At 46.2% G+C, this 25,958-nt stretch overlaps 1 protein-coding gene across 1 annotated transcript; it reads right to left on the bottom strand.

Moving 5' to 3' along the window:
* Positions 1–4,425: 4,425 nt before the first annotated feature.
* Positions 4,426–25,853, bottom strand: tgfb1b (transforming growth factor, beta 1b). Its single transcript, XM_088627893.1, has 7 exons — positions 23,178–25,853; positions 13,404–13,573; positions 10,261–10,375; positions 9,878–9,955; positions 9,350–9,500; positions 8,677–8,827; positions 4,426–6,974 (listed from the first exon to the last, which is right to left on the bottom strand). The coding sequence occupies exons 1-7, from the start codon at positions 23,515–23,517 to the stop codon at positions 6,816–6,818; spliced, it is 1,164 nt and encodes a 387-aa protein (XP_088484019.1). The 5' UTR covers positions 23,518–25,853; the 3' UTR covers positions 4,426–6,815.
* Positions 25,854–25,958: the final 105 nt, after the last annotated feature.

Raw genomic sequence — 25,958 nt, 5'->3', positions numbered from 1 at the left:
TCCCTGCAGACTTCATCCATAAACCGCAGAAACGCTGGGGGCGGTGCCACTGCTGAAGGTGCTGTTGCAGCTTGCTGTCAGGTAATTGGGGCTGGTGAGAGGCTGGGTTATACATGTTGTGGTGCCATGTAATTGCCATTAATTAGTGAGAGGGGAGAGAGGGGATAGAGAATGGTGGAGAGCAGAAAACATCTCCAAATTATTTGTTATTTCCTCTCTGGGATGACTCATAGGATCCTTCAGGAAGCGGTCTTAAGCTACGGAGGTGCCAAATGCAAAGGTCTCATCCAGGACTTCCAGGCGTGATATTCCCCAATGGAGACCACCAGGATCACGCCCTTAACCCACGAGTCTCCTTTGATTGTGCCCATAGTAGTGCGACTCCTGAAGCTACACAAGTGCAGAGATGTCCGTCTGTAGAACCCTGTGACATCACTGAGTATATGGATTTGGGAATTCAGCAAAAACCAACAATTGCCCTGGAGCAGGGAGCCTAAAAATAGTCCTTTGTTTTGAGGACTCAAACCTCTGCTCCCCTGGGAAAGGATACTCAAAATCAGAAGGACACATTAGGAAAGCAGACTCTTCCAACTATATCATTCCCTTTCATAACGTCAGCAACTTGCGCCGTGACAGAAGTGATGGGCTACACGACGAATTCACATTTGCTATTCTCATTACCCTAAGCATAAGATTAAAGATCCTGATTTGACAAAGTTAAGACTTAAAAATGAAAAATTCAAACTCTATGTGATTAGACCTGCAGATTGGCAAATGCAGAAGGAAGCGGTAACATCACGAAGTTCCGCCTCCAAACCTTCTGTCCTCTGCAGGCAATTGGTGGAGACGGAGAAGAGTGGGAGGGGCAGCGCTGTTCTTGTCAGCTGATTGGTGCTGCAGGGCTGTTGTGCACAAACCCCTGCAGAGAGAGATACCCGTTTTCAGGCCAGTGAATCACCTGAGAACAGGAAATAATGAACATGAGTCCACCTTTGAAAAACAGAGATAGATGACAAATTTTGTCATGACTGTATTGAAGATTTCCTGGAAGTTTCTTAAACCTTTTGTAGAACCGACAACAGAAGCTCCTTGACTAATTCCTGGCCCAGACAACAGTCCCTTCTCAATCTCCCAGCTGTGTGGCTCAGGGGATTCTCAGTGCAGGGCCTGAAAATGTTTTAATAGTACATGTTGCTTTATTTATTCCTCCTACCAGATCCCCGGTGACTCAAATTTGCCAGTGGGAATTTTCCACAAGTTTCCAAAGTGGAGTCAACTTGACTACAGCTGAACAGGGCAGCAGCAGTATTTGTGTCAGCTCAGTAGTATTCCACAAGAGAATCAGACATTGAGTGCGTGTCTGCCTGTGGCTGTGTGTGAAAGAGGAGCAGTGTGTGCCTGTTGTTGTGCGAAACAGACACTGTGTGTCTCTGTTGTGATAGATAGAGTAGGTGTATGTACAGTATGTGTGTCTGTGTGAGACACAGACAGTATTGTCAGTTAGGGTGAGACAGACACAGAGACTGAGTGTCTGTACAAGAGAAAGAGACAGTGTGTCTGTGTGAGAGGGAGAGGTGTAAATATTCATCATGTCTGTCAATAATTATTTTACAATTGTGGGTTGTTTTTGGACCTGCTTTCTTGTCACACAGCCTTGCCACTGAAGCACTTTAAAACAGGGATTTTAATCTGTGATTGTCTATTTGCACCAACACACTCATATTACTGTGTGAGAGAGAGCCGGAGTGTGCATTATACATTACTGTGTGTGTGTGTGTGTGTGTGTGTGTGTGTGTGTGTGTGTGTGTGTGTGTGTGTGTGTGTCAATATGCAAGGCAAAACATCTAGATTCTTCATGTTCTGTTCATGTGTCAGAGAATCTGGTACAGCGTGTGTGTGTGCGTTACAAGGTTTTCAGCGCACGTCACTGTGTGCTGTGTGTGTGTGTCCACACGCGCACACGGTATGTGTACAGTGTGTTTAATTTTCCGTGCAGTCAGGGCCCCAGAATTGCAGGCTGTGTGCCTGGCGAGTTGAGGCCTGTAGCACCGCATTACAGATCCCGCGGCTCTGAGTCTGTTGGCAGCTCCCCATCATCAGCCATGGCAGCCCTGACAATGGAGCATGTATGCAGGGTGAAGCATTAGCTCCTGAAGCACAGGGGCTCCCCCCCACTGATCCCTGCAGCGATCCAGATCCACTCCAGGTTTTACCAGTCGGCAGAGCTAGTGCCAGGCGCTGAGCATTTCAGGCTCAGGGTGGAACATGCATGACATCATTAAACATAACTGTTTGTTTATCCTCTTCTGCAGTGTAGTTTGTATAAGAGCCCCTCTGCAACTGGCAAACTCGGGATTGGTTCAAGCAGTTTTCCCCTCGAGTCAGTTACCCTGAACTGAGCCAGACCAAAAAAGCAACTGAGCACATGTGGATTTTAAAATAATTCATCTTGATCTTTCGCTACATTTTTGTCTTTTAAGCCTATATGTATAATATTTAAAATCGAATGTATATGAACAAAATGAGGCAGTGACCTGCGACCAGGCTGCAGCCCTAACCTACGCTACTCACTGCGAGTGTCACGTGATCTGTTGGCGTGATCCCTAGCAGCTATCTCTAGCAGCAGCTCCAGGATCCTGGCTCTCTTGCTAGCCCTCTTCGGGGGAAGAATGAGCTGACTCCTTCTTTCCTTCACTCTCCTCACACACGCAGGCCTCTTGCTACCCGTCACAGTCGCGAGATCCTTTGGTCTTCTCATAACGTCTTTCACACATGGCCAGGGAGCATCCGTTCTGACTCGGGGCACAATGGCCAGCTCTCTCCCTTCGCTACGCTCAGATACACTCCCCGAGCTCTTCCACATTCTCTCGTACCTCTCTCTCCACCTGGCTGATCCTGTTGAGCCAGGGATCCTTCCCTATAACAAACCCTGGAGACCCTGACACAGAAGCGGTCGGTTTGCCGTTTCCTTCTCTTTCTCCTTACCTCTCCTGTCCTCAGTGTCCTCTCTCCCCCTGTCTGACCGCCCGTCTGTCTGCAGTTCTTAAGATAGAGGGTGGTCTAGTGATTCAACCTGTGCTGTCTAGACTGCTGCTCTCCCTTCTGTGGTCAGAGGGTACACTGGTAACTTGGCAAGCGATGCCGCACTGCTCCACTCAGCCTTCCTCCAGTCAGCCATCCCACGCCTCCTGTCAACACTGGACTTAGCCATTCATCTTCCTCAGCACCTCACTTCCATACCATTGGGTCTGGCCGGCATGCTACTCAAGCCACCCGCCCATCCAGGGTCTGCGATGCGCCTCTGCACAGCATTCACTGCTTCTTCTTCCAAGTCCAGGTAGAAAATTATTTTCTAGCTGGAAGCCCGGGCAGCCGAGCCCTCACTCTCTCTCCTTCCCAGCTGGAACCTGCAGATTGAACCTCTTTCCTCCTGGCAGGGCTTACAAGCCTCCTGATCACTTGAGAGCTTTGGCTGATTCCATAAAGAGCCTATCCTAACCGCTCTTTTCTCTCCCCAAGCAGACTCAATCAGCCCAGCTGTGTCTCATTCTGCAGCAATTTCCAATAACCGGGCGGCCATCTTGGCTCAAGGCCCCACCACCGGGCCTGGGTTTTGAGCCAAGATAGTGGCTTCCTCTCATAGTCCCCTCTCACTGCCTCACACAGACCCTTCATGATTGATTCTCAAGCATTTGTTAGCATCTGGCCAATGTCTGCTTGCAGCTGCTCTAACCTCATAAGGCGGCTTCTGCAAAGAGCAACAGAGATAAATCTGTTAGCTGTGGTTCTTTAACCTGGTCCCCTAACAGAGCTTTAATAAACTAATATGGGGAGCCAGGGACTGGAGAAGCAGGGGACTGGTTTTTATTGACTTTTCATTTCAAAATTAGATTTCATCTTATTTATTTATTATACAATGTGTGAAATTTCTATTTACATTCCCCCCCTTATCATGTATGACTCACGTAAACATTTCAGAAGGTTAGATGAAACAGCTCTGAGAAGGGTGAGAGGGTGGACAAGGCGACAGAGGAGACAGGCTGGTGGGGCAGGAGATGTTTGTGATGTGGACGGGGTGACAGAGTGGATCTGGTGATTAACCAGACGAGGGTGGTGGTTGAGATGAGGTGACCGAACGGACATGGAAACAGAAAGGAGAGGGAGGAAGTGGGAAGGGTGCCTGATTGGGCAGACTGACCTGGTGGTCAGAAAAACAGCGTGGACGTTGTGAGAAAGAGCGGACAGTGTGATCACAGAGCCCAAGAGCGACTGTGTCCAGTCTGTATTGCACACCCATTGACGACAAACCCCAGAGAGGCAGTGTGTCTAGTCTGTACTGCACACTTACACATTCGTCTCCAGGTCATTTCCTCTGCCCACAGCTTCAAAGTCACAGTGACAAACACAACAGTAGAAACCTTGTGATTATTTTCATCATTATTATTAATATCATTATAATCATTAAAAAAGTTTAAACAAACATGGGAACAATAAGCTAACTAAACGACAGAAACATACGAGGTTGGTAACCCCAAAGTGAATACAAATCATTACAATAAAAATGTACAGTCCAGTCACAGGGTGACAGCATGATTGTCTGACACCGACAACAGGAAGACAAGACAGCCATCTCATCATCACTCAAATTTTTCCAGCGGAAAACCCAGGTCCTTCAACTGCTGCCTACAACAAAATTCCATCCAAGTAAATATCACCATTTCCAAAACTTCAGATTCCTTCGCATTAAGAACTGTTTGTGTAAACATTTCAGTTCTAAAGATATACTTGCTCGGGGGTAACCCTTCTAGAAATGGCTGCCTATGGTCCAGACATTTCTGGTCTGGGCTATGCCGCTGGCTCACAGCTGTCATGCTGACACAGATCGGATTGGGATGGATGTGAGTCAGCCTGGGGATCTCTACCTTGTTGAGATCCCAGGGACTAGTTTGTGTACCTATGAGGTTGCAGTGCAGTCAGCGAGAGACGCACATCTCCTCCAGTGTTTGCTCTGCTCTGCACAGTGAGTCAGATGGAAAGCTGCCCACTGCACAGGAGGAATGCACAACTCCACACTCGTCCTGTGCTGCCCAGTGGTTCAGACAGGTTGATGCACTCTTGGTGATACTACTGTAGGTGAGCCGGGCAATTTCCCTGATCTTGGTGACGGGTGGCTCATCTGTCTGCCGCATGGCATTGAAGTGCACAGCAAATATATATGACCTGGCCCGGAGCTCTAATTAACTGGGTGCCCGTTCTCTCCTGTCACCTCTGTTGCTCTGGGTTGCTAATTAAGAAATGCTAGAACACCAAGGTCACAAACAAGATAAATCTATTTGAACCTTGGTTGCCAGTAGCTAACAGATCTGGGGATTCTGTTCAGCTGCTTCCTGAAGGAATCATGGAAAATAACATGGCTGGATAATATGTTCTAGATCCCCAACAATTTTTTTGTAAAGATGTGCTTCCTGTTGCAGGTCTTCAAAGCACTTCCTTTTAGTTTCCACTTGTCCCCTCAGATCTTTGTTTCCTTGTTGATCATGAAGGTGTCCACCGGGTTGAGTCTGTCAGCTCTGTAATCTCTTCTGTTCGGGACAGAAGACTATGTAGAAAGACCTAGACAAAGGGGCTAATGGACCTGAATCATAACAGTCTCCTTAATCTCCCAAAGGCCTCAGTTCTTCTTCAGGCTCAAAATGTCATCCTCTCAGATTATTCGCAGATCTCGACAAGGAACCCCCATCTCAACCAGTGTCTTTAGAAATGGCAATATCAGATTGTCCTTCACACAAAACAGTTTTTATAGTAATGCCTGGCAGTTGGCGCTTTGGTAAGTGCTGGATCAGTCCTTCTAATTGATCACTTGGTGTGGATTTTCTCTGTTGAGATCAAAGTACAGTTCTGCTTTCAGTTTGAAATAAACTAGGCCTGAGAATAGACTCCTTAATTCAGCCCATTCCATTTTACACGAGCCCAGTTCTGTCCAATCTGAACAGGTTCATTCCAATTAAGTAGTCCCACTCAGTCCAGCCTAATCAGTCACGTCCAATCTAACCCAGGAGAGTCCAGTCCAGTGTATTTCATAAAAACGTAGTTCAGTCACGTCCAGTGTATTAAACCCAGTTCTGTCCAGTCCAGTGTATTTAAGCCCAGTTCAGTCAGCTTTAGTCCAGTCCAGTGTATATTAGCCCGGTCAAGTCTAGTCCAGTGTAATTTAGCGGAATCCAATCCGCTCCAGTCCAGTGCTCTGCAGTGTCCATTTCCTAAATTACACAAGGCACTGAAGAAAGCACTCTACATTCTACAAAACAGCAATAAATTATTTTTCAATGTCTGCAGAACTTCTGATACCATTTTCAAACCCCTACCCCCCAAAAAAAACTTAAATTCTGGAATTTCCCTGTGTTGCCCAGATTATTCTTCCTCTAGCGTTTTTGGATGGAGGGGACACAGGAACTTTGATGCACCAGAGAGCAGCACTGGATTCCCCCATTCATCTCATCCCCAGGCCTCACTCCCTCCCTCTCTTCGCAGTGGGGATGCCTCCTCTTCTCCCTGATCTGGTCACTGTCGCTCTCCCCCAGTACCAGCTTGCAAGCGCAGGACGGATGGCGAGAAAGTTGCAGAAAGGAGGAGATGAGTGCCATGGGAATGAGACAGAAGATGTCAGGGCCCAGGTTAAGCTTCACTGTCAGGTCAACAAGCTGGTCTTGATGTTTGTGTAGGGGAGGGAGAGAACAGCTGACATGCCATGCCACGACTTGGAGAGGGTGAGGGTGAGGGCCGGGGCCGAAGACTCGGGTTCGAGGACCCTACTTCTAGCTGCACTTGCAGGTCTTGACGATCATGTTGGAAAGCTGCTCCACCTTGTGCTGCCGGCCCACGTAGTAGAGGATGGGCAGAGGCTCCAGCACCTGGGGTACACAGCAGGGCTGGGCAGACGCTCCAGGATTGTGGTGTTTATAGAGGGCCAGGATCTTCCAGGGAGAGAAAGGGAGGGGTTAGACAGTAGTGTGTACTGGGAGGGAAGGAATAGATTGCAGTGTGCATGTGGGGGGGGGGGGGGTAAACTGTAATGTGCATCAAAAGAGAGGGGGCTAAACTGTACTGTGCATTAAGAGAGGAAGGTTAGACTGTACCGTACATTAACAGAGAAGGGGGTAGACTGTACTGTGCATTAAGAGAGGGGGGTAGACTGTACTGTGCATTAAGAGAGGGGGGTAGACTGTACTGTGCATTAAGAGAGAAGGGGGTAGACTGTACGGTGCATTAAAAGAGAAGGGGGTAGACTGTACTGTGCATTAAGAGAAAAGGGGGTAGACTGTACTGTGCATTAAGAGAAAAGGGGGTAGACTGTACTGTGCATTAAGAGAAAAGGGGGTAGACTGTACTGTGCATTAAGAGAGGGGGGTAGACTGTACTGTGCATTAAGAGAGGGGGGTAGACTGTACGGTGCATTAAGAGAGGGGGGTTAACCTGTACTGTGCATTAAGAGAAAAGGGGGTAGACTGTACTGTGCATTAAGAGAGGAATGTTTGGCTGTACAGTGCGTCAAGAGTGAGAGTATTTAGAATGTTTATATGTGACATATTGCTTAATGTATTACGGAAATGTTTTGGCACTACTACTAAAGTTAGCCCGGCAAGTACAGGCTGTGGATTTTAAATTTGAAAGAGAGGGTTAATACTATTAACACAGGGTTATTAGTGAGTGTGTCTATTTTCCTCTGATTTCAGTGGGGAATTCCCCACAATGTCATACAAACATACACTGGAAATCACCAGACACACCAAGCTGGAGTCATAATGAGCATAAACTGTACACACACTATACACTATACTACACATACGGTATATTATACTGTGCTAACACACACATACACACTTTATCAACACACATTACACAGTCTGTACTGACATACAGTTTACAAACACAGTACCTAGATTATATTAACATATACAAACTGTACCAACACACACTATACACACACAGACTGTACTAACAAACACTGTACACACACACAGACTTTACTAGCACACACTTACACACATAAACTGTCCTAATACACACTGTACATGCACATAGACTGTACTAACACACACTTAAACTTTACGATCACATACACACATAGACTGTACTAACACACACTATGCACACAGACTTTACTAGCACACACTTACACGCATAGACTGTACTAACAAACACTGTACATACATAACCTGTATTAACACACACTGCACACATAGACCATACCAACACACACTATGCACACAGACTTTACTAACACACACTGACATGTACTGTACATGGATTATACTAATTCACACCATACATGTACAAACTGACACAACTTGAACTTAGAAACATATACTGTACATATGTACATATACTGATACACACAGACAGTACTTTTATGCACTGTACAAGCACACAGACAAACTGACATTCTGCACGCACACTGTTCACACACAGCATATATGCACACTGCTTCCAAAACTAGCTCTAACCTTAACATAAACAGATTCCTGATCGTAACCCTAAACCTACAGTGGAAAATGTTAATTATGTACCTGTAAATATTTATTTGCATTACAGCTTTATAGCTGGGAAATATCTGCCATGTCTATTCCAGTTGTAGGCATGTTGTGAAGTGATATGCAGTGATGTGCAGTTGCGTACCTGGGAGTACTTGTTGTCTGCATTCCAGATGTAGGTGCAGGAGCCCATGCAGTAGTTGGCATAGTAGCCTTTGGGCTCATGGATCCACTTCCAGCCCAAGTCTCGGCGGAAATCAATGTACAGCGGGCGCACACAGCAGTTTTCCATCTTCCTACACGGTCAGTGAATAAACCAGCAATTAGACCACTCATACACGGATCATTATCAACGGAGGGGACAGGGGGAGGGAGAGGAAGAAGAAAGGAAGAGAGAGGCACAGACACCTGCGTAGCATAATTAACACAGTGCCGCATATCTGACTGCGTACCCAGCTATTAGAGAACAGGGAGACCCAGTGCCAGGGAGACTGAGATGGGCGCCCACTGTGAGAAATGCAGAGGAATCGCAGAGCAGTGAGCCTCGAGACTGGCAGACAGAACAGGAGGTTTCCTGCTGCAGTGCCAGGAGGGAAAACTGTCGATCTTTCTAACAGAGAGGAGAGACGTATCGAGGAACAGAGAGAGAGAGAGTAGAGAGAGGGAGTTGTCGCAGCAGTGTCTTGCCAGTGAGTCAGCTGTAGTTGTCCTCCACGCAGCCTCTCGCCGTGCCTGTCCTATATGTGTACTGAGCAACATGTTGTGCCCCAGTGCAGAACTGAAACCTGACCAAGAGGACGAGCCGCGGTGTGACTCACTCTGAGCAGATTTCATCGGGGGCAGCCCGCTTGCGGCGAGAGGAACGAAGCTGGCCAGAGACGTCAGGGGGGAGGGACATCACCAGGATATGGGGGGATTTGGAGGTTTGCTTTGAAATGATCTTCATATCCCCTCTGGTCTTATCGAATCCTATCACACACGCAAATACGTACAGATACGCAAAAGCACACACAACAAACAGTAAGACCCACAGGCAGAGAAAGACAACAACGGAAGACAATGTTACAACAAATGTCGTAAAAACGTATAATTCTGCACCGTATAATTTAAATGCTGTATATATAGTAAACATTTAAATGCCGTGATGCACACTATATATTTTAAGCATAACAGTGTGAGTGGGAAACTGAGCAGGGAGAGACAGACAGAAAAAGACGTCAGTGAGACATCAGAAAATCTGTGGGAGACAGTCTGAGCAGAAATGATACAGGAGAGGGAAGGAGAGGAGAACGGGAGAAGGTGCAGAGGAAGTGGAAAGAATTGCTGTAATAGATGGTCGTTCTTACCTAAGATAGAGAACTGGAACTCTGGATTGTCAGTGTTACACCCGCAGAACAGTGTCAGCTCCAATTTCTGCTCCTCTTCTACACAACAGACCACACACAACTATGTTACTACACAGCAAACCAATACTACTACAGAACACACAACCATATTACTATACATACATCAGCATTACTGCACACACTGTTACAAAACATGGACGCCAAGCAGCTTCAAGACAATATATACCAACAAGAAAACAACAGCATTATTACATTATATACAATATCACCGCTACACAGCACAGATTAATATAAATACACAATTGAATCGCTACACAACACACAGCACTGCTAGCACACAGCTCTACTGTACAACAGTAGAACTTATTGTTACAGAGACTGACCAGACAGTGCCAGCCACTCCCGGACAGTCTCCGTCACGTCGAAGGACAGCCATGTATCCTGTGATGCTTTCGACACGGTGCGTGAGTTCAGGTAGTGAGTTTTGTTCCCCTTGCACTGAGAGAAAAGGGACAGGCAGGAAGATGGAGAGGGAGAGAGATGCACAGAGAGGGACTGTTAAAACGAATGAGATGTAATCTGAGTTTAAAGAGAGATTATTCTACTGGGGGTAACAGCACCCTGGAGCCCATCCCTGGCAAAGTTGGCTGGTCTTTCCGGAACAGCTGTCTGATGAAAACTGAGCCTTGCACAGATCCTCATGAACTGGAGGAGAGGAAGCATGTTCTCTTGAAGAGATCTGGTTATACAAAACCACAGGGCACTGGGCTGGAATAATGTCTGGGCGACACCAGTAATGTCAGAGTTTGCAATGTTTATGGGGATAACAAAACATTAATTTTTCTATTGATTAAACTGATGATTGTACATTTAATCTTAACACTCAAAGTTGACAAAATCTGAGCAGTGTTCATTATAAGTCCAGCTTGGCAGAATTATGTCTAGTTATTGGAATGGTGCCCTATAGTATTCCAGTCTTAAAGACCACATGAAAACAGGGCTTGATAATTTAATTTCAATCATATGAGTGTGTATCAATCATGTGAAATTACCAATTTGTTGCTAGGGTTACTAATGAAGTGGGTGTAGTTGTCTGTTGTGATTTGTGCCACAGGCTGGCGAAGAGCAGTGAGGCCAGAACCTCCAGATTTTTCTGCATCTCTTTTGTAATTAATATGTTGTTAAGAATGATATTAATATTCATTAATAGCTTAACAATACGTATATCATAGCTTGACAATATTAAATGTGTTATTAAATGTAATATTAACTTCAGTAATATTGTACCAGTGTATGATATTACTGTATTTTTCTATATTGTATTTAAATTGTTCTTAACTTAAGTCATCCAGGATAAGGGTGTTTGCTAAGCAAATAAACACTAAAATGAAATTTATTTAGACTGTGATCAACAGAACCAGTTTTACAATCCAGCTGTGCTTTAGGAGTCATTTAGAAAAGCTAAAAAGCAGGATGCAATTACGCACCCCTGAAATGGGAGGTTTTAAAGCTGAACACATATTTTAAGAATATTATTGCTGTTCTTAATGTATTTGGCAGATGCCTTTATCCAGACTGAGCAATCTTTAAAAAAACAGCTCAGGGAATATGATTAATACTGTAGTACGAAGAAAAATGTAAAAACTTCACATACTGGAAAAGATGTAAGCAAAATGATTACAGTTAACAGGAAAATCTTAACTACACAGAAGATATATAAACATGACAAATTACTAAGAAAAAAACCCTCAAATATGATTTGTAAAATCGTATTCCCAGAAGACACTGCCTGGATGTCTGTGTCATTGCTATTAGTCTGAAGCAGTAATTATGTCTTTTTTATGTGAGTTCTTTGTTTATGTGCGTAATATATAAGAATAGATTATGTGGTTTGACACAGGTCAGGACAGGATAATAAGTTTCAGTTTTTGGTTTTGGTGCTTAAAATCTTAAATCTTAAAATTTCAAAACTTGATTTTGACTCTTGAAAATTTGAATCGTCCCTGTACCAGTTACTGAACTGCCTGAAATGTAACCAGCTGGAGCTCTGCAATGGGATACAATGTTTTTCGGCCTTTCGCCATGAATTGATTGCCTGTAATTAACTGTGTGGACAGCAGACAACTCCTAATAATGAGAGAGTGCATGGACTTCTGTATGCAAAAGGTGCTGGCAACAGCACCCTCAAAGTCAGGTATTGCTGAATACACTCAGTGCACAGTGCAGAAAGAAGTCAAACAAAAGATAAAAAATGCGATCAGATTAATTAAAGTCAGCAGTTAGCTCTGAAAATTATAGCGTTCGGCTGGAATGAAAACTAGCAGGCACAGGGCTCCACCAGGACTGGAGATGGGAAACAGACACCCTTTGGAGTAATTGGGCAGAATTCCCCTGTGGTGTTTTGCATGGGACCAAAACGGGAATCATGTGAATTGAGGGGTCCGGCAGTCGGCCAGTGCTAAGCCAAAGAGGGTGTACACCCCACAGGTACCTCACGTGCTATAACAAGGGCCAGGTTACAACTCTAAATCAGGGGGACCCTGGATCTTGCCAGCACCAAACCCCTGTCAGCATAAGAGATGAGCCGTCACGCTAGCCAGCTGTTTAAACACCCCCTGGTTAGAGACAAAATTGCACTAAAACCCCTTATTTGGCCCACGGGGATAAGTCAGCCTAGCAAAACCTGGCACAAGCCCATCTACTGAGGCTGCTGCATGCAGCAGGAAGTTTGAAGATGCTCCCTACTGAGAAGGTTCAGGTGTTTAAAGGCAAAAGCACAGACTGAGCTTGTCAGCTGTGTTGATTTCTCTCTGTAGAACATCACAGCCTGGTCTGTCAGTGGAATTCAATTAACAGTTATACAGATGCGTAGGTGTGGTTATGTTGTTGAGTAATTGTAAAGTTTAATATCTCTGTAATTGTGTAGTGCCCCAGGCAAAATCAGTGATCCGTGTGTAGTTGTATGTCTGTTAACTTGTACAGCTCCAAGTGTTGCTCGGTGCAGGCGTGTCAATGTGCAGTCTGCAGCTGTGCTGGTGTGGTGCAGTATTACCCTGTTCAGGTCCAGGTGCTGCTCGGTGCAGGCGTGTCAATGTGCAGTCTGCAGCTGTGCTGGTGTGGTGCAGTATTACCCTGTTCAGGCCCAGGTGCTGCTCAGTGCAGGCGTGTCAATGTGCAGTCTGTAGCTGTGCTGGTGTGGTGCAGTTTTACCCTGTACAGGCCCAGGTGCTGCTCGGTGCAGGCGTGTCAATGTGCAGTCTGCAGCTGTGCTGGTGTGGTGCAGTTTTACCCTGTACAGGTCCAGGTGCTGCTCGGTGCAGGCGTGTCAATGTGCAGTCTGTAGCTGTGCTGGTGTGGTGCAGTATTACCCTGTACAGGCCCAGGTGCTGCTCGGTGCAGGCGTGTCAATGTGCAGTCTGCAGCTGTGCTGGTGTGGTGCAGTATTACCCTGTACAGGTCCAGGTGCTGCTCGGTGCAGGCGTGTCAATGTGCAGTCTGCAGCTGTGCTGGTGTGGTGCAGTATTACCTTGTACAGGTCCAGGCGCTGCTCATTGCCAGGCTCCATGAAAACAGTCTTAACGAAAAGCCGCAGCTCGGCCTGGGTGACCAGCCGGCCCTCCCCCAGACTGCGCCGCATCTCTGACGTATTGAATAACAGCTCCTTCACGTACTTCTTTTCTCCCTGATTTGATTCATCTGGAGAGAGAGGTGATGGGGCAGTCTGTTATTGTACACTAATGTTCTGCAGTACAGAACAATGCACTACTGCACAGCTCAGACCAGTGCAACACAGACCGGGGCAGTATAGCACAGATAAATACATAACGCCTATGGAAAACACTGCACTATAGTACACACTAGAGTACAACAGAGTGCAGGAAAGCACAGTTTTACAGTCTGCCCACGAAGCAAATGTGTGGATAAGGATTTGCATGTTGCTATGAACTTTGTCCAGCAAAGCAGTATGGTTTAATCAGAAGGGTCTACATGTAGGAAATATACTGCACACCTGGTGATCACATAGCAATTGCCAGTACAGGTGGTGTACAAAGATAGCTGGCCACAGCGCACACCTGGAGAGCTGCTGTATGTGAAGCTGTGTAATTTTCCCACCGGGTGGGGACCAACTACAGGGAGCTACACAATAATCAATCTAATCCAGTCAGCCTGCCTTAAACGTGCTACCAGATTTATTTCAAGACACGAGAAACAGCAGAACAAAGCAAAAAAGATCAACAAAAATGCAAATTACTTTCGGAGTGCAGTGAACCGAGCGAGTGTGGAGGTGCAGTGGGAGGAGGGTGACGGCTGACGATCAGTAGTCTACAATTACAGGACAGGTCTGGCATCGCGGAGAGAGAGAGGGAGAGGAAAAGGAGAGAGATATTTTCCCTCAGACTGGCTTCCCGATTCAGAGACTCCAGGTCATTTCACGATGGAAGAGGAGCAGGAAGAGAGTCAAGAGAGGTGTGCATTGGCAATCCTGCAGCTACTCCGCCATGCCAACGAAGTGTTTGAATTGGATTCAAGTGAAACGAGGGCAGAGAGGGAGCAGCAACAGAGAGGGAGGAGGAGGGAAGCAGCACAGAAAGACTACAATGCTGTGAGGTATCTTTTCCCTCTGTGTTTAGGGAACTGTGGTCTGGCCTGTTCCCAGACTCCTCTCCTAGTCTGTACCTGTCTGCACCAAGATTACACCTGGTCCTGCCACAGTAATTACATACAGACACAGAGCGAGGAAGGGAGAGACGAAGCGAGACACTGAGGGGAGGGGAGGAGTGTGCTGTGCTGTTTCCTCCAGACCAGCTGGAGCTTTCGTACACACACGCCACAGCCTGACACCGTCCTCCAGTCCACCTGCCTCTCCGTCCCTCGCCCTCGCTCTGTCCCAGGGCCTGGCTTGTGTGCTACCCAAAGATGCAGACCACTACAGAGGCGTACTTTGCTCAAGACATGATCCGAGGGCTAATTTGTGCTCACAGATTAGACACTTTCCTCATTCTGACAGTGTCAAGCTCCTGCTTCCCATGTTAATCTGGCACAGGTATTTGAGGTATTTGAGAATTTTTGCCTGTGGTTTGACCACATTTTCATAACCAGGTGTCTTCTTTGCTTTACATTGGTTGTCCAGATCGCTTATTTAGCTCTGTTGCTCTCTCGGCTCTGCATTTGACATTAATGGACTGCGGTAGATCTCTCAAAGGGTATCTGGGGGGTTTGATGTACCTGGAGAGATTGTCTCTGTCCAGTTCAGAAGGGGTTGCCTATTCTATCACTTAGGCAGATCTCAGGGCCTGTTTTCTAGCGGGCTCAGTGCCACGGGTCTCCTGTGTACACACTTCCTGTTTTCAGGACTCGGTGCACTTCCTTTCAATTTCCACTTGCTGTTGTACTGCTGGCCCTGAAGAAACCCAATGGGCTGACCTTGTCAATAACTTGTCACTAGTTTGAACACCCTGTATCAAGTCCTTTCATAGTCGAAGGCTAAAGACATTGCTCCCAGACTGGGGAATGATCAAGTTTGTTCTTTATGAACCGATTCAAGAGCAGCAATGATCTTTTTTTTTGTAACATGGTGACTGACACTAAACACAATAATTTATGTATGCTACGTGAAAGGCACAGTATCTTGTGGGAAATATCCCGTGAAGTATGTCCAGATATCATGATCCACACTGTGAGAAACTATGACAAAGCAAAGCAGAATCACATTACGGCCTCGACCACAGAAGAAAGGGGAAAAAAACATGCACATTTCCTGTGGTCAGGTTTCCTAAGGGTGCTGTCCTTAATGTCACAGTATCTGAGCACTCACTCTCTCCCTCCGCACAATTCCCTCAAGGAACTGCAAGAACAATTACAATTTGAAAAACACGAATAAAGAAATTCCTGCCCCTGCCATCATTCTGTCCCCCTGTAGTTTCTTTACTCTGGCAGTCTCCGTCCTCTCTCTCTTTCCGTCTCCTTCTCCCTCTCTCGTAAACCTCAGTGCTGTTCAGACAGGCAAGCAGCACCCCCCTGTGCTCTGTAATTACAGCTGGGTAGAGACGGATTCCACATGGCCACAGGTTTGCCTCCACCCCAGCCCCTCCATACCTCCCCCTTCTGTTACACAGTAAGTGCACTACACTGAAGCAAACTGCAGTACACTCCTGTATAGCAATCTACAGAACACAATTGTACAGTTATCTACAGTACACTATTGTACAATGAAGCAGACTGTAGTAAACTGCTGTATAGTAATCTAGAGTACACTATTGTACAGTAATCTACAGTACACTTCTTTACACTGAAGTAATCTATAGTACGCTATTGTACACTGAAGCAGACTGCAGTACATTACTGTATAGTAATCTACAATACACTATTGTACAGTGAAGCAAGCGACAGTACACTATAGAAGGCAGGGTAAGTCATTTCCATATTCATGCTACATGAGATCATTGGGCCAGAGCTCATCCTGGTGTCCATGGCCTTAAGTGGAAGAGAAAGCACATGACACCCCCTTCCAGATGAGACACCACTCAATCACAAGAACTACCCCCAGCAATGGTGGTTCCCCTTGGGTGGACTAAAGACACTGGGGTAAAGTAACAAGGTACAGCATTAGGACCACAGAGGGGATTTGAACCCACAACCCACCAGTCATGAGTTCAGAGACTTACTGCCTTACACTGCCCACTTCCTTTATAGTACAGGGATATTAATTAGGATTATAATATGACACTGGGCCAGACTGGGGCCAAGGTCCAGTGTTGAGACTGCTGCATCCAATCTGGGTTTTATCATCTTGTAGCCCCTCAGTCCAGTGATCCACTGTAGTCCCTGTAATCACTGTAATCATTATAGCCCCACTGGTCCAGTCTGTGCTGTGTCATATTGTAACTCTATAGTCCAGAGATCACTGGTCCAGTCTGTGTCATATTGTAACCCTACAGTCCAGAGATCACTGGTCCAGTCTGTGTCATATTGTAACCCTACAGTCCAGAGATCACTGGTCCAGTCTGTGTCATATTGTAACCCTACAGTCCAGAGATCACTGGTCCAGTCTGTGTCATATTGTAACCCTACAGTCCAGAGATCACTGGTCCAGTCTGTGTCATATTGTAACCCTATAGTCCAGAGACCATTGGTCCAGTGCAGTGCAGGCTGTATCATATTGCAACCCTTTAGTACAGAGGTCACTGGTGATGCTGAGGTTGGGTGGGCCAGGCTAGCTGTGCTAAAGCAGCACTTATGATCTGCTATGATGATCACACCTGTGATCTTGCAGTGTTGCCAGAGAGAGATGCTCTACTCCCTATAAGACCTGTGCAGCTCGCAATGTGTTGAATGCCAAACAGCTCAGACACACTGTTCTTTATTTCTCCCTGACAGCAGTAGGGCCAGAGAGGACTGAGCTCATCAGACCAGAATATAACTGGGGAGGACCCGGAGTGGAAACACTGAGAGTACAAGCTAGGTGCCTTAAGACAAGGGAAGGCTTCACAATTCGCTTGCAGGGCAATGCAACACAACAGCACATGTTCCTGGATGAAGCAGCAGCATAATGACTGACACACACTCTTCAAGAGTGTAGGAAACAAAAAACAAAGTAAATGGCTCAATTGTCAGATCAAAGCTCGTTTGATTAATTACTCTAACACACCTCCTGAAGGCTTTGTTGTAGTGCAGTTAAACCAATAATTACTGTTTCTACCTATTTAAGCATGTATTAACCACATGTATTTCCACAGAATGTGCACCACCCTTCACTTCAGTAAAGTCAAATTATTATAGGATTAATGAATCCATTTTAAGGGATGAAGAAACAGTGTGCTTATACTAAACAAACACAGACAGACGCAGGGAGATAAAACACTGACACATCACAGCCTTGCTCCCTGTTTGTCTCCCTCTTCGTTCTACTGTTACTCTAGCCTTCTCTGCTTCTCTGCAAGGTGTCTGATCTGCCGTGGACTGTGGTTAACTCCAACTTCAGTGTGTTTGACTGGTGCTGTCCTGCAGGTGCTCAGTTTTAGTGTGCAGTGAGCTTCAAGGCCAGGTGGCCAAGGGGACCTTTCTCTGGGCTGAGATCCTGGGTCCCTTGCAGGCCCTTGGACTGCAAAAGTCTGGGGGAGTTTTTTTCAAATATACATCCAGACCTTTGAGACTCTTTTTCAATGAAGGTGATGAGCAGCCAAGAAGGGAATACAGGTCTAATTCAGCCCTGCATGTGGGGATTAGTGTTTTCCGTACCTGGGCATTTATCCCACTGTGAACAGTTTTGCTGACTGAGAGAAACTGCACCTCACTTCCATATAACTCAAGGTGCTGGATAAGACAATCCACAATCTACAGTCCCTACAGGTTGTAACTCATGTGCTAAGACAGTGTTGCCAAGAGTGAAACAGACCCCACTTTCCTGAGTTCTGGGAAATTGACCTGATTTTTGTTTTAAATTGACTGGCTGGGGCTGACAGTTCTGCTCCAGCCTCTGCTCTGTCGGATGACACAGGTCATCTGTGCAGGATTTTAACTTAAAATGTTGTACAGACTGAGCCCTGGGGCAGTTGTTACTGCAATGACATACAGTACAGTAGACATTAGACAGCCATGGACTCTGACTACAGCCCAGACTCATGCCCCACCCACTTTTAAAGAACTTGCTCTTTCAACAGATCAACAACGCCATGTACGTTACTCCCTAAAACAGCTCTGGAGAATTTTGTAATATAAACATTTGTACATAACAGAATCAAATGCTTTATTTGAATTCAGCAAAGTACCTTGCCCTTATTTTTTTTAAAGATGTATTTATTAATTAGGGTGTGTAAGGGCTAAATGTGGCCAGTAATGTAGTGTTTTTGAAGGAAGTCAATCTGACTCCCAGTGTCTCAGGATCCTGTGCTCAGTACTGAAGGCCAGTCTTTTCGGTATTGATAATACTCGAAAACACCTTCACCACATTCCTCCGTTTCCACATGCCTTAGAAGTGAATGGGGATGGTTTTATCTCCTCTTTGTAAATTTGATAAAGAGATAAAAGGTCCCAGACGTCAGGGGCATAGCTGCGCACAGTGCCAAGCTCAACAGACGGGATTTTGGGGTTCGTAGGCCCTTGGCACTTTCACTCCGAAACGTGCAAAAAGAGAGGTGAACGCCCCCACTGAATGACGTCGATTGACATGATGCACTTTCAACTATTCTCATGCTAAACTGTGTGATTGAGTCGAGCGACCATCCCTTCGATACTTCTAGTATCTAGAACAGCCGCTAGATACCGTAGGGTTATTGATTTGGAGCACCTAGAGTCGATCGCAAGCATGTAGTTTCAACCCGTTTTTCGTTAGTCACTAGTGTTTCTCTCCTTCGTAGGCCCTAAACATTTCGTAGGCCTAATAGGAAATTCGGCACTGAGGTTCAGTATCTTAAGCAGGGCCTCTTGCAGTTCAACGCTGCTGTGTTTGAGCTTCTCGGTTCTGATGCTATTGAGACTGAAGGGTTTCTGGGTGTTTGGAGCTCTGTGAGCGCTTGCAAGGTGACTGCTCTGCAAAGTTTGGTTGTTTTTCATTCACGGCTGAAGCATTTTTAGTTTTTCCTGAATGACAATATGTCAAGATTGGAAACCTCTGTGTGGATTTTTTTTCATAAAGGTTTCCAAAGCAGTTTTTCCCAAATATTTCCATTCTGTATTTTGCCATGTTTCCTGAGGCTCTGTTGTGCTTAAACTATTCCACATTTCCCAGACCTGATTTTGATTTACTGAATCTCCAGAGTGAGGGTTATGTAGATGTGTTTTCATTTTGTGACTTTCAGAGTTTGTTTGTAATATTTAAAAACAGTACCAGAGGCATAAATCGGAGCTGTGTGAATGATGAGGTTTCTGATTTGATATTTTCCTTTTTATCATTGTCAAACAGGTTTTCTTTTAACTTTGGACTGAATTCTTAATGAGTGCCTTAATTGATGCTCTTTGGAATATTTCATTAATGTTAAACATTAATTCACCTATCATGTCGTGCAGGTGTTGTCTGTGGTAAATAGGATTTGCCATTCCTGTAGAACTGGTTGCTTTGGTATGTTTGTGCTGTTTGCTGCTCTTCTGTGCCATCCAAAAAGTATGGTTTACAAGGTGTGTTTGTGTACTCCTAGGTTGTCTGGAGCTCTGTACCTGTGTTCCAGCTTGTAGTGTGTGATTGTATGTTCCTTGGTTCTGCTCAGGAAAACAGAGTTTCGACTGTAGCCCAAAAGGGATATTTTGGTCTGGCAGTGAATGCACTGATAAAAGAGGAGTCCATGTCGGTGATGGCACAAACAACTACACTTGGCCCAACAACTGAACAATAGGTGAACCAACCTGAAGAGACCCTTCTGATCTATGAATATTGTACAGATCCAAGACAGTTCTCATGCCCATTCAACACACAGTCATAGTTACTACTCTGCATTGTGGTGGATATGTGGTACCATCCACATACATGGCTGTTTCCCTATGTACTTACTCACACTCAGTACTTGTCCTACCATTTAGATCCCCAAAGAGAAGCACATGTCCCTGGGTTATAGGGTATGAAAGGGATATGCGCTACACACAGATATATATCATTATCACACAGGGTTGAGTCTTTTTCAGTTTTGAGCCATGAGTGCATTTGTCTTTGACTTTGACAATGTTGAATTGTAAAACCTGAAGACACAAACCCTGGACCATAGATCCCCTCATCTCTCTTTCCCCTGTAGGAAGCCTGGGAGGTTTGCACACAGAGATGTTTGAAGCTGTGATAGTGGACCTGACTTCCTCCAGAGCGCTATATATAACTATCTGGAGTCACTGAGCCCAGCTCCGCTCCAGAAATAGAAGTGCCTGCCTCATTGCCGTCTTCCTTCCCGATACACTGACTGATTGACACACTGGCTGACTGAGATACTGACCTCCACGCTGTCTGTCTGACACACTGGCTGACTGAGATACTGACCTCCACACTGTGTGTCTGACACACTGGCTGACTGAGATACTGACCTCCACACTGTGTGACTGACACACTGGCTGACTGAGATACTGACCTCCACGCTGTCTGTCTGACACACTGGCTGACTAACATGCTGCCTGTCTGACACACTGGCTGACTGAGATACTCACCTCCACTCTGTCTGTCTGACACACTGGCTGACTGAGACACTGACCTCCACGCTGTCTGTCTGACACACTGGCTGACTGACATGCTGTCTGTCTGACACACTGGCTGACTGAGATACTCACCTCCACTCTGTCTGTCTGACACACTGGCTGACTGAGATACTGACCTCCACGCTGTCTGTCTGACACACTGGCTGACTGACATGCTGTCTGTCTGACACACTGGCTGACTGACATGCTGCCTGTCTGACACACTGGCTGACTGAGATACTGACCTCCACGCTGTCTGTCTGACACAGTGGCTGACTGACATGCTGCCTGTCTGACTGACACACTGACATGCAGGTAGAGGCGAGAGGGAGTGAGAGGGGCTGTGGCTGTTGCTCTGTGGTGAGTACAGAGATCCAGTTACAGGAAAACCCCCCGGCACTCTGGCCCTGAGAATGAGGGAAAGTGGGAGGAAGAGAGGGGGGCATCTCTCCCTCACACACACATCTCTTTACATCTGACCCTCTTTTACTCCACTTTCAGTGTTTCTTTTTTCTTTTTTTGCTATTAAGTTTCAGTCCAGAGAGTTCCTCTCCTCTCTCTCCACAGTCTCTGAATACAGAAGGCTGTCTGAATGACACAAAGAACAGGATTCTGTTAGTGAAACGGGGGAAGGGAGAGAAGGACAGACAGACAGAGAGGTGGGGATGGGGGAGGGGAGGTGTAAGAGTGGGTGTGTGGAACAAGCCTACTGTTAATTTCCTCCCTGCTTTACAGCTGCTGTGTGTCAGTAAACCTAAATCACATGGGCCTAACGATGTACAAAACAGACACACACACTGATATCAATTGATGCCCACACACTGTCACATGCGCAGATATACGCTGTGTTCCTGTCTTCGTGGGGACTTCCACTTGACTCTCCTTCTAGTCCTACTAAGAAATCGACACTCTATTCAAACGAAACTCCACACAGGGTGAAAGCAGACCTGAAACGAACATGTTTTGGTGCTTGTAGGTTTAGAAGAAGAAGCCACTTGGTTCGTAAAACGTAACCACTGACATTGTGGGGACATCGTCCCATCATGCTTGTCAGGAGGCTCTTGTGCGGACAAGTGTCACACACACACAGGAAGACACTCAAACAGGTAGACAGCCACAGAGAGACAGACGTTCACCTCACACCTGGAGACTCAACACTATAATGAGCCAACACAAACATCCCAGCCACAAAAACGCCATGGATACTAGCGGAACAGTGCGGTACTGCTTGCCAACAAAGACCGTTGACATATTAGTGTCTGTTGCTGCCCAACAATTGTGTACAACAGCCTGGAGGCATGACTAGAGAAACGAGAGGGCCTTTCCCTTCACAAACCAGGACTGAGACAGCATGAGGTCTGTGCCCTACATCAGCACACGCTAGCATGAACACCGCAGAAAAAGCTCAAAGAGGAACTCATCCAAATCGCTAAAAACGGAAACAAACCACAAAACTAAAAATGATCCCTGCTCAGCGTTCCAGATATGGGCCGGGGCAAAAGTGTATGACAAATGGTGTCTTACAGAAGGGGAGGAGAGAAGGTGGCACATGTCCTGCATCCCAGATACAGGCCAGGGAGAGGACGCAAGGTGCCCAGGGCCACAGTAACAGGCCAGAGTAAAGGCGTGCATCTCCAATGACCTGAGGTTATTACTTCGAAACTCTGCTGTCTCACCTGAAACCAGCACTATTCCTCCTTCTAACAGACTCTCACCAGAGTACGGCTGCGCCTCAGAACCCAAAGACTTTATTCCAGTCAGCTGTTGTACCCAAAGAGAAGAATGGTTATCGATACTGGTGCCAGTTGACCAAGCTTTCATTCTCATTCCTGGAGGACTCGAGGTTAGGGACTGTCTGCCCGAGATACTCTTATAGTAAAGAGCCAATTTACAATTACCACTGGGATGTCATCTAAGCACAAGAGCACAGTGTCATGGTAGGGAGAAACCTGTCAGCTAATTAGTAGGTACAGATTTGAAAAGCAACACAACCACAAACCAAGACACCAAGAACAAGTGAGATATAAAGATTTAAAAGAGAAGGGCTGAATATAAAAATACATCTACTAAGACAACAAATGCAATAAAGATGCGAGTGTCCCGGCGTCAGTGCGTGTGTGCGTCCCGAGGTGCTCGCTCGTGTGGTACTCACTGTTCTTCATGATGAACTTGTGCACCTCCTTGCCGAAATACTCCTCCTGCTCCCCGTGCTGGGCCGCCGGGCTGGTCTCAGCCTGGCGGGCCTGCTCCTCACTCAGCTCCTTGGTGCTGTTGTACACCGACAGCACCTCCGGCTCGGGCTCCAGGGGGGGCTCCTCCTCCTTGGGCTCGCGAGACATGCGCAGCTTGCTCAGGATCTGCCCCCGGATCGCCTCGATGCGCTTGCGCTTCGCCAGCTCCAGGTCCAGCGGCTTGCAGGTCGACAGGGCCAAGACCTGGCTCAGGCTGCCTAGCAACCACAGGCCCAGGAACAACAAGCGGTCCGATCTCATGGTGACCAGAACAAGCGCCCCGACGTACCGACAGTGTCCTTGCTGTCTTTTACTCAAGCACAACGCAGGTTTATGGAAATCCTGCTCTGGTATATGTAACCTGTGTATTAATTAAATGTTTGAGTGTCAGTCTAGCCGGCTACAAGCTGCTTGATTGATGTCCTGTTGTGCTCTGGCGGTCCTGTTACACAGCCCTCGGTTGTCCAGCACGTTGAGATGGTGGAGGAATTAAACAGATGAAGTCTTGTTGAGTTATCTTCAGGCTCTGTGTAGTGGTTGGACTTCCCTCTAAAAGCGTCCAGTGCTACTGCCTCACATAAGAGAACTCCCGTGTCTCAAGGCAAGGGAGGAGACTACCCCTCTTTGACAAGCCTGACAGCACGTTGCCACAAGTCTCCCTGTCTCAGCACAGGTGACAATGCAGGATTTTAGGGCTACAGGTGTCCTCAGCATCCACCTCTCTGCCTGTGACAACTGGAGACGGTCGTCTTACCTCTGTGGCCTCCTTTATGAAAAGCCGTCTCTCTCCACAGCTGGGCTGCAATGGAGAGGGGGCTCAGCTCTGGTCTCCCCGCCTGGAAACTTGGGGTCTCCCTTCTCTGCTTTCGTCTCTTCGTCCCCAATCTTTACTCTCTGTATTCTTGGCTTCAAGCTCTCTGTCCCTCACGCTTGATAACTCTCTGTCCCTTCATCCTTTTCGTTTTTTAACCCGACCACTGCTAATTCTTTCTTCGTTCGTTTTAGAGTCTCTCTTTATCTACTTCCTTCCTTCTCGCTGTGACTCCCCTCCTCCTCTCCACGATCAAGTTGAAGCGGTAAAGAAGAAAACAGAAGTACTCTCAGATGACCCGGACTTCCTGAGACAGATCTGTTAGCTTGCCTTGCCGGTGACACTCCGGATCAGACCGCTTCAGACAGCAGTAGCAGATATTAAAGCTGACCAGCCTTCTCACCAAAAGGTACAAGGACAGAGCAAGAGAGCCAACACACGCAGCACACTATCACAGAAGAGCTGTTCTCTTCAAATAAACAAATAAATACAGAACACGTTCTGAGACAATAAATAATCCGCTACCAGCAACTGAATTAAAACAGTGGGGGGGGAATTGGGATTAATAAATTAAAAAAGACTATAAATACATTTATATATATATAAAAGCTCAATAAGCTAAAAATTTGTAATGTATCTAAAGGAAACTGGTACTCCTCATTTCACCATCAGCAGTTTCAATTCTGCTTCAAAACAAAACACAGAGGCTTAAAAATAAAGTCTGTTTTTTTTTCCAAAATAACAGTTCTTCCCTGTAGTATGCGCAGAGAGAGTGTGAGAGGAGCCCAGAGGGGATGAGGTGTTACAGAGCGCAGGAGAAGGCAGCCCAGAGGAAGCCGAATAATGTGCCTGGAAAAAAGCAGCAGTAACAGCAAGGCACCCCTCTGACACAGCAGCCAGAGCCCAGAGCACCTCTCAATTACAACCCAACGTACCACCTCCCCCACCTTTCCTTGTCTGGACCTTATTAGAAATATTAAAGCAACTGGAAGAAGGCAAAAGAAACTACTCCCTTCCTTCCAACCAAGCCGAAGAGCCGTGCTCTTTCCAAAAATAAAACTCAACAAACAAACAGAGGAGCCGTTTCAAGGCAAAAAAGGTGAAACAAATATTTAAAGGGAATTTCTTGAAAATAAACCTGAAGACGCTAAAGCACAAACATTTGAAAAGAACAGAGTATGAAAATCAAGCAGCTCAAACCAGTCTGTGTGTCTCAGCAGGAGTTGTAGTGCTAGCTGTAGTAAGTGTTCATTCGGAGCTCCTCTATTAAAAGTTTTGATCCGAACGTAGTCTTTCTTTCTCACTCTGTGTCCCGATTTGTCTGTTTTTCGTCTCTTTAACTGATTTTCCCCCCCCGTTTATCAGCTCTCTGGCTCTCTGTTAAGAGCTCGGAACCTTTCTCTTTCAGCCACTTTTCTTTTTCTGTTCACGCTCCCTCTCTCTCCTCAACTACTTCTGCTTGTCAGAGCTTGCTAGTGACAAAATGATTAGTGAGGGCTGTTCCATACCCTCCCTCCCTCTATTTAATTTTTTTCGTTCCTGTTGCTGCTCTAAAAGAGCCAGAAACTCTCCGCCCAGGAAATGAGGGTAAACGGATGCAACGCTAGAACATCTGTTTCTTCTCCGACTGTGAGAGTGTTGCTCTCTCTTCATACAGAAAGACTTGGAAGTCTGAGTAGCTACCAAGACAGCTGAATAACCCACTGACTCACTAACTGAGTGACACACTGACCGGCTGACTGACACACTGACAGACGGACAGGCAAAGTGAACTAACTAAAACAAAGTGATCAGCTAACACATTTCTGCGCAGTAGCGATTGACCGTGACTTGAATAAGTCCAACAGCCAGGAAATACTATGGGGAAGTTTATTAGTGTGGTTCTTAGTCT

This window comes from Lepisosteus platostomus, chromosome 4, assembly GCF_059453375.1.
Source record: "Lepisosteus platostomus isolate fLepPlt1 chromosome 4, fLepPlt1.hap1, whole genome shotgun sequence".
NCBI classification, from domain to species: Eukaryota; Metazoa; Chordata; class Actinopteri; order Semionotiformes; family Lepisosteidae; genus Lepisosteus; species Lepisosteus platostomus.
Note: the sequence above shows the minus strand (reverse complement) of the source record. Positions and strands in the feature narration are given on the sequence as shown.

Coding starts and splice junctions, on each gene's coding strand:
- tgfb1b (XM_088627893.1), bottom strand. CDS start 23,517: ATGAGATCGGACCGCTTGTTGTTCCTGGGCCTGTGGTTGCTAGGCAGC. Junction 13,574..23,177: donor CAAGTTCATCATGAAGAACA/GTGAGTACCACA, acceptor CTCTCTCTCCAG/ATGAATCAAATCAGGGAGAA. Junction 10,376..13,403: donor AGCGCCTGGACCTGTACAAG/GTAATACTGCAC, acceptor CTTTTCTCTCAG/TGCAAGGGGAACAAAACTCA.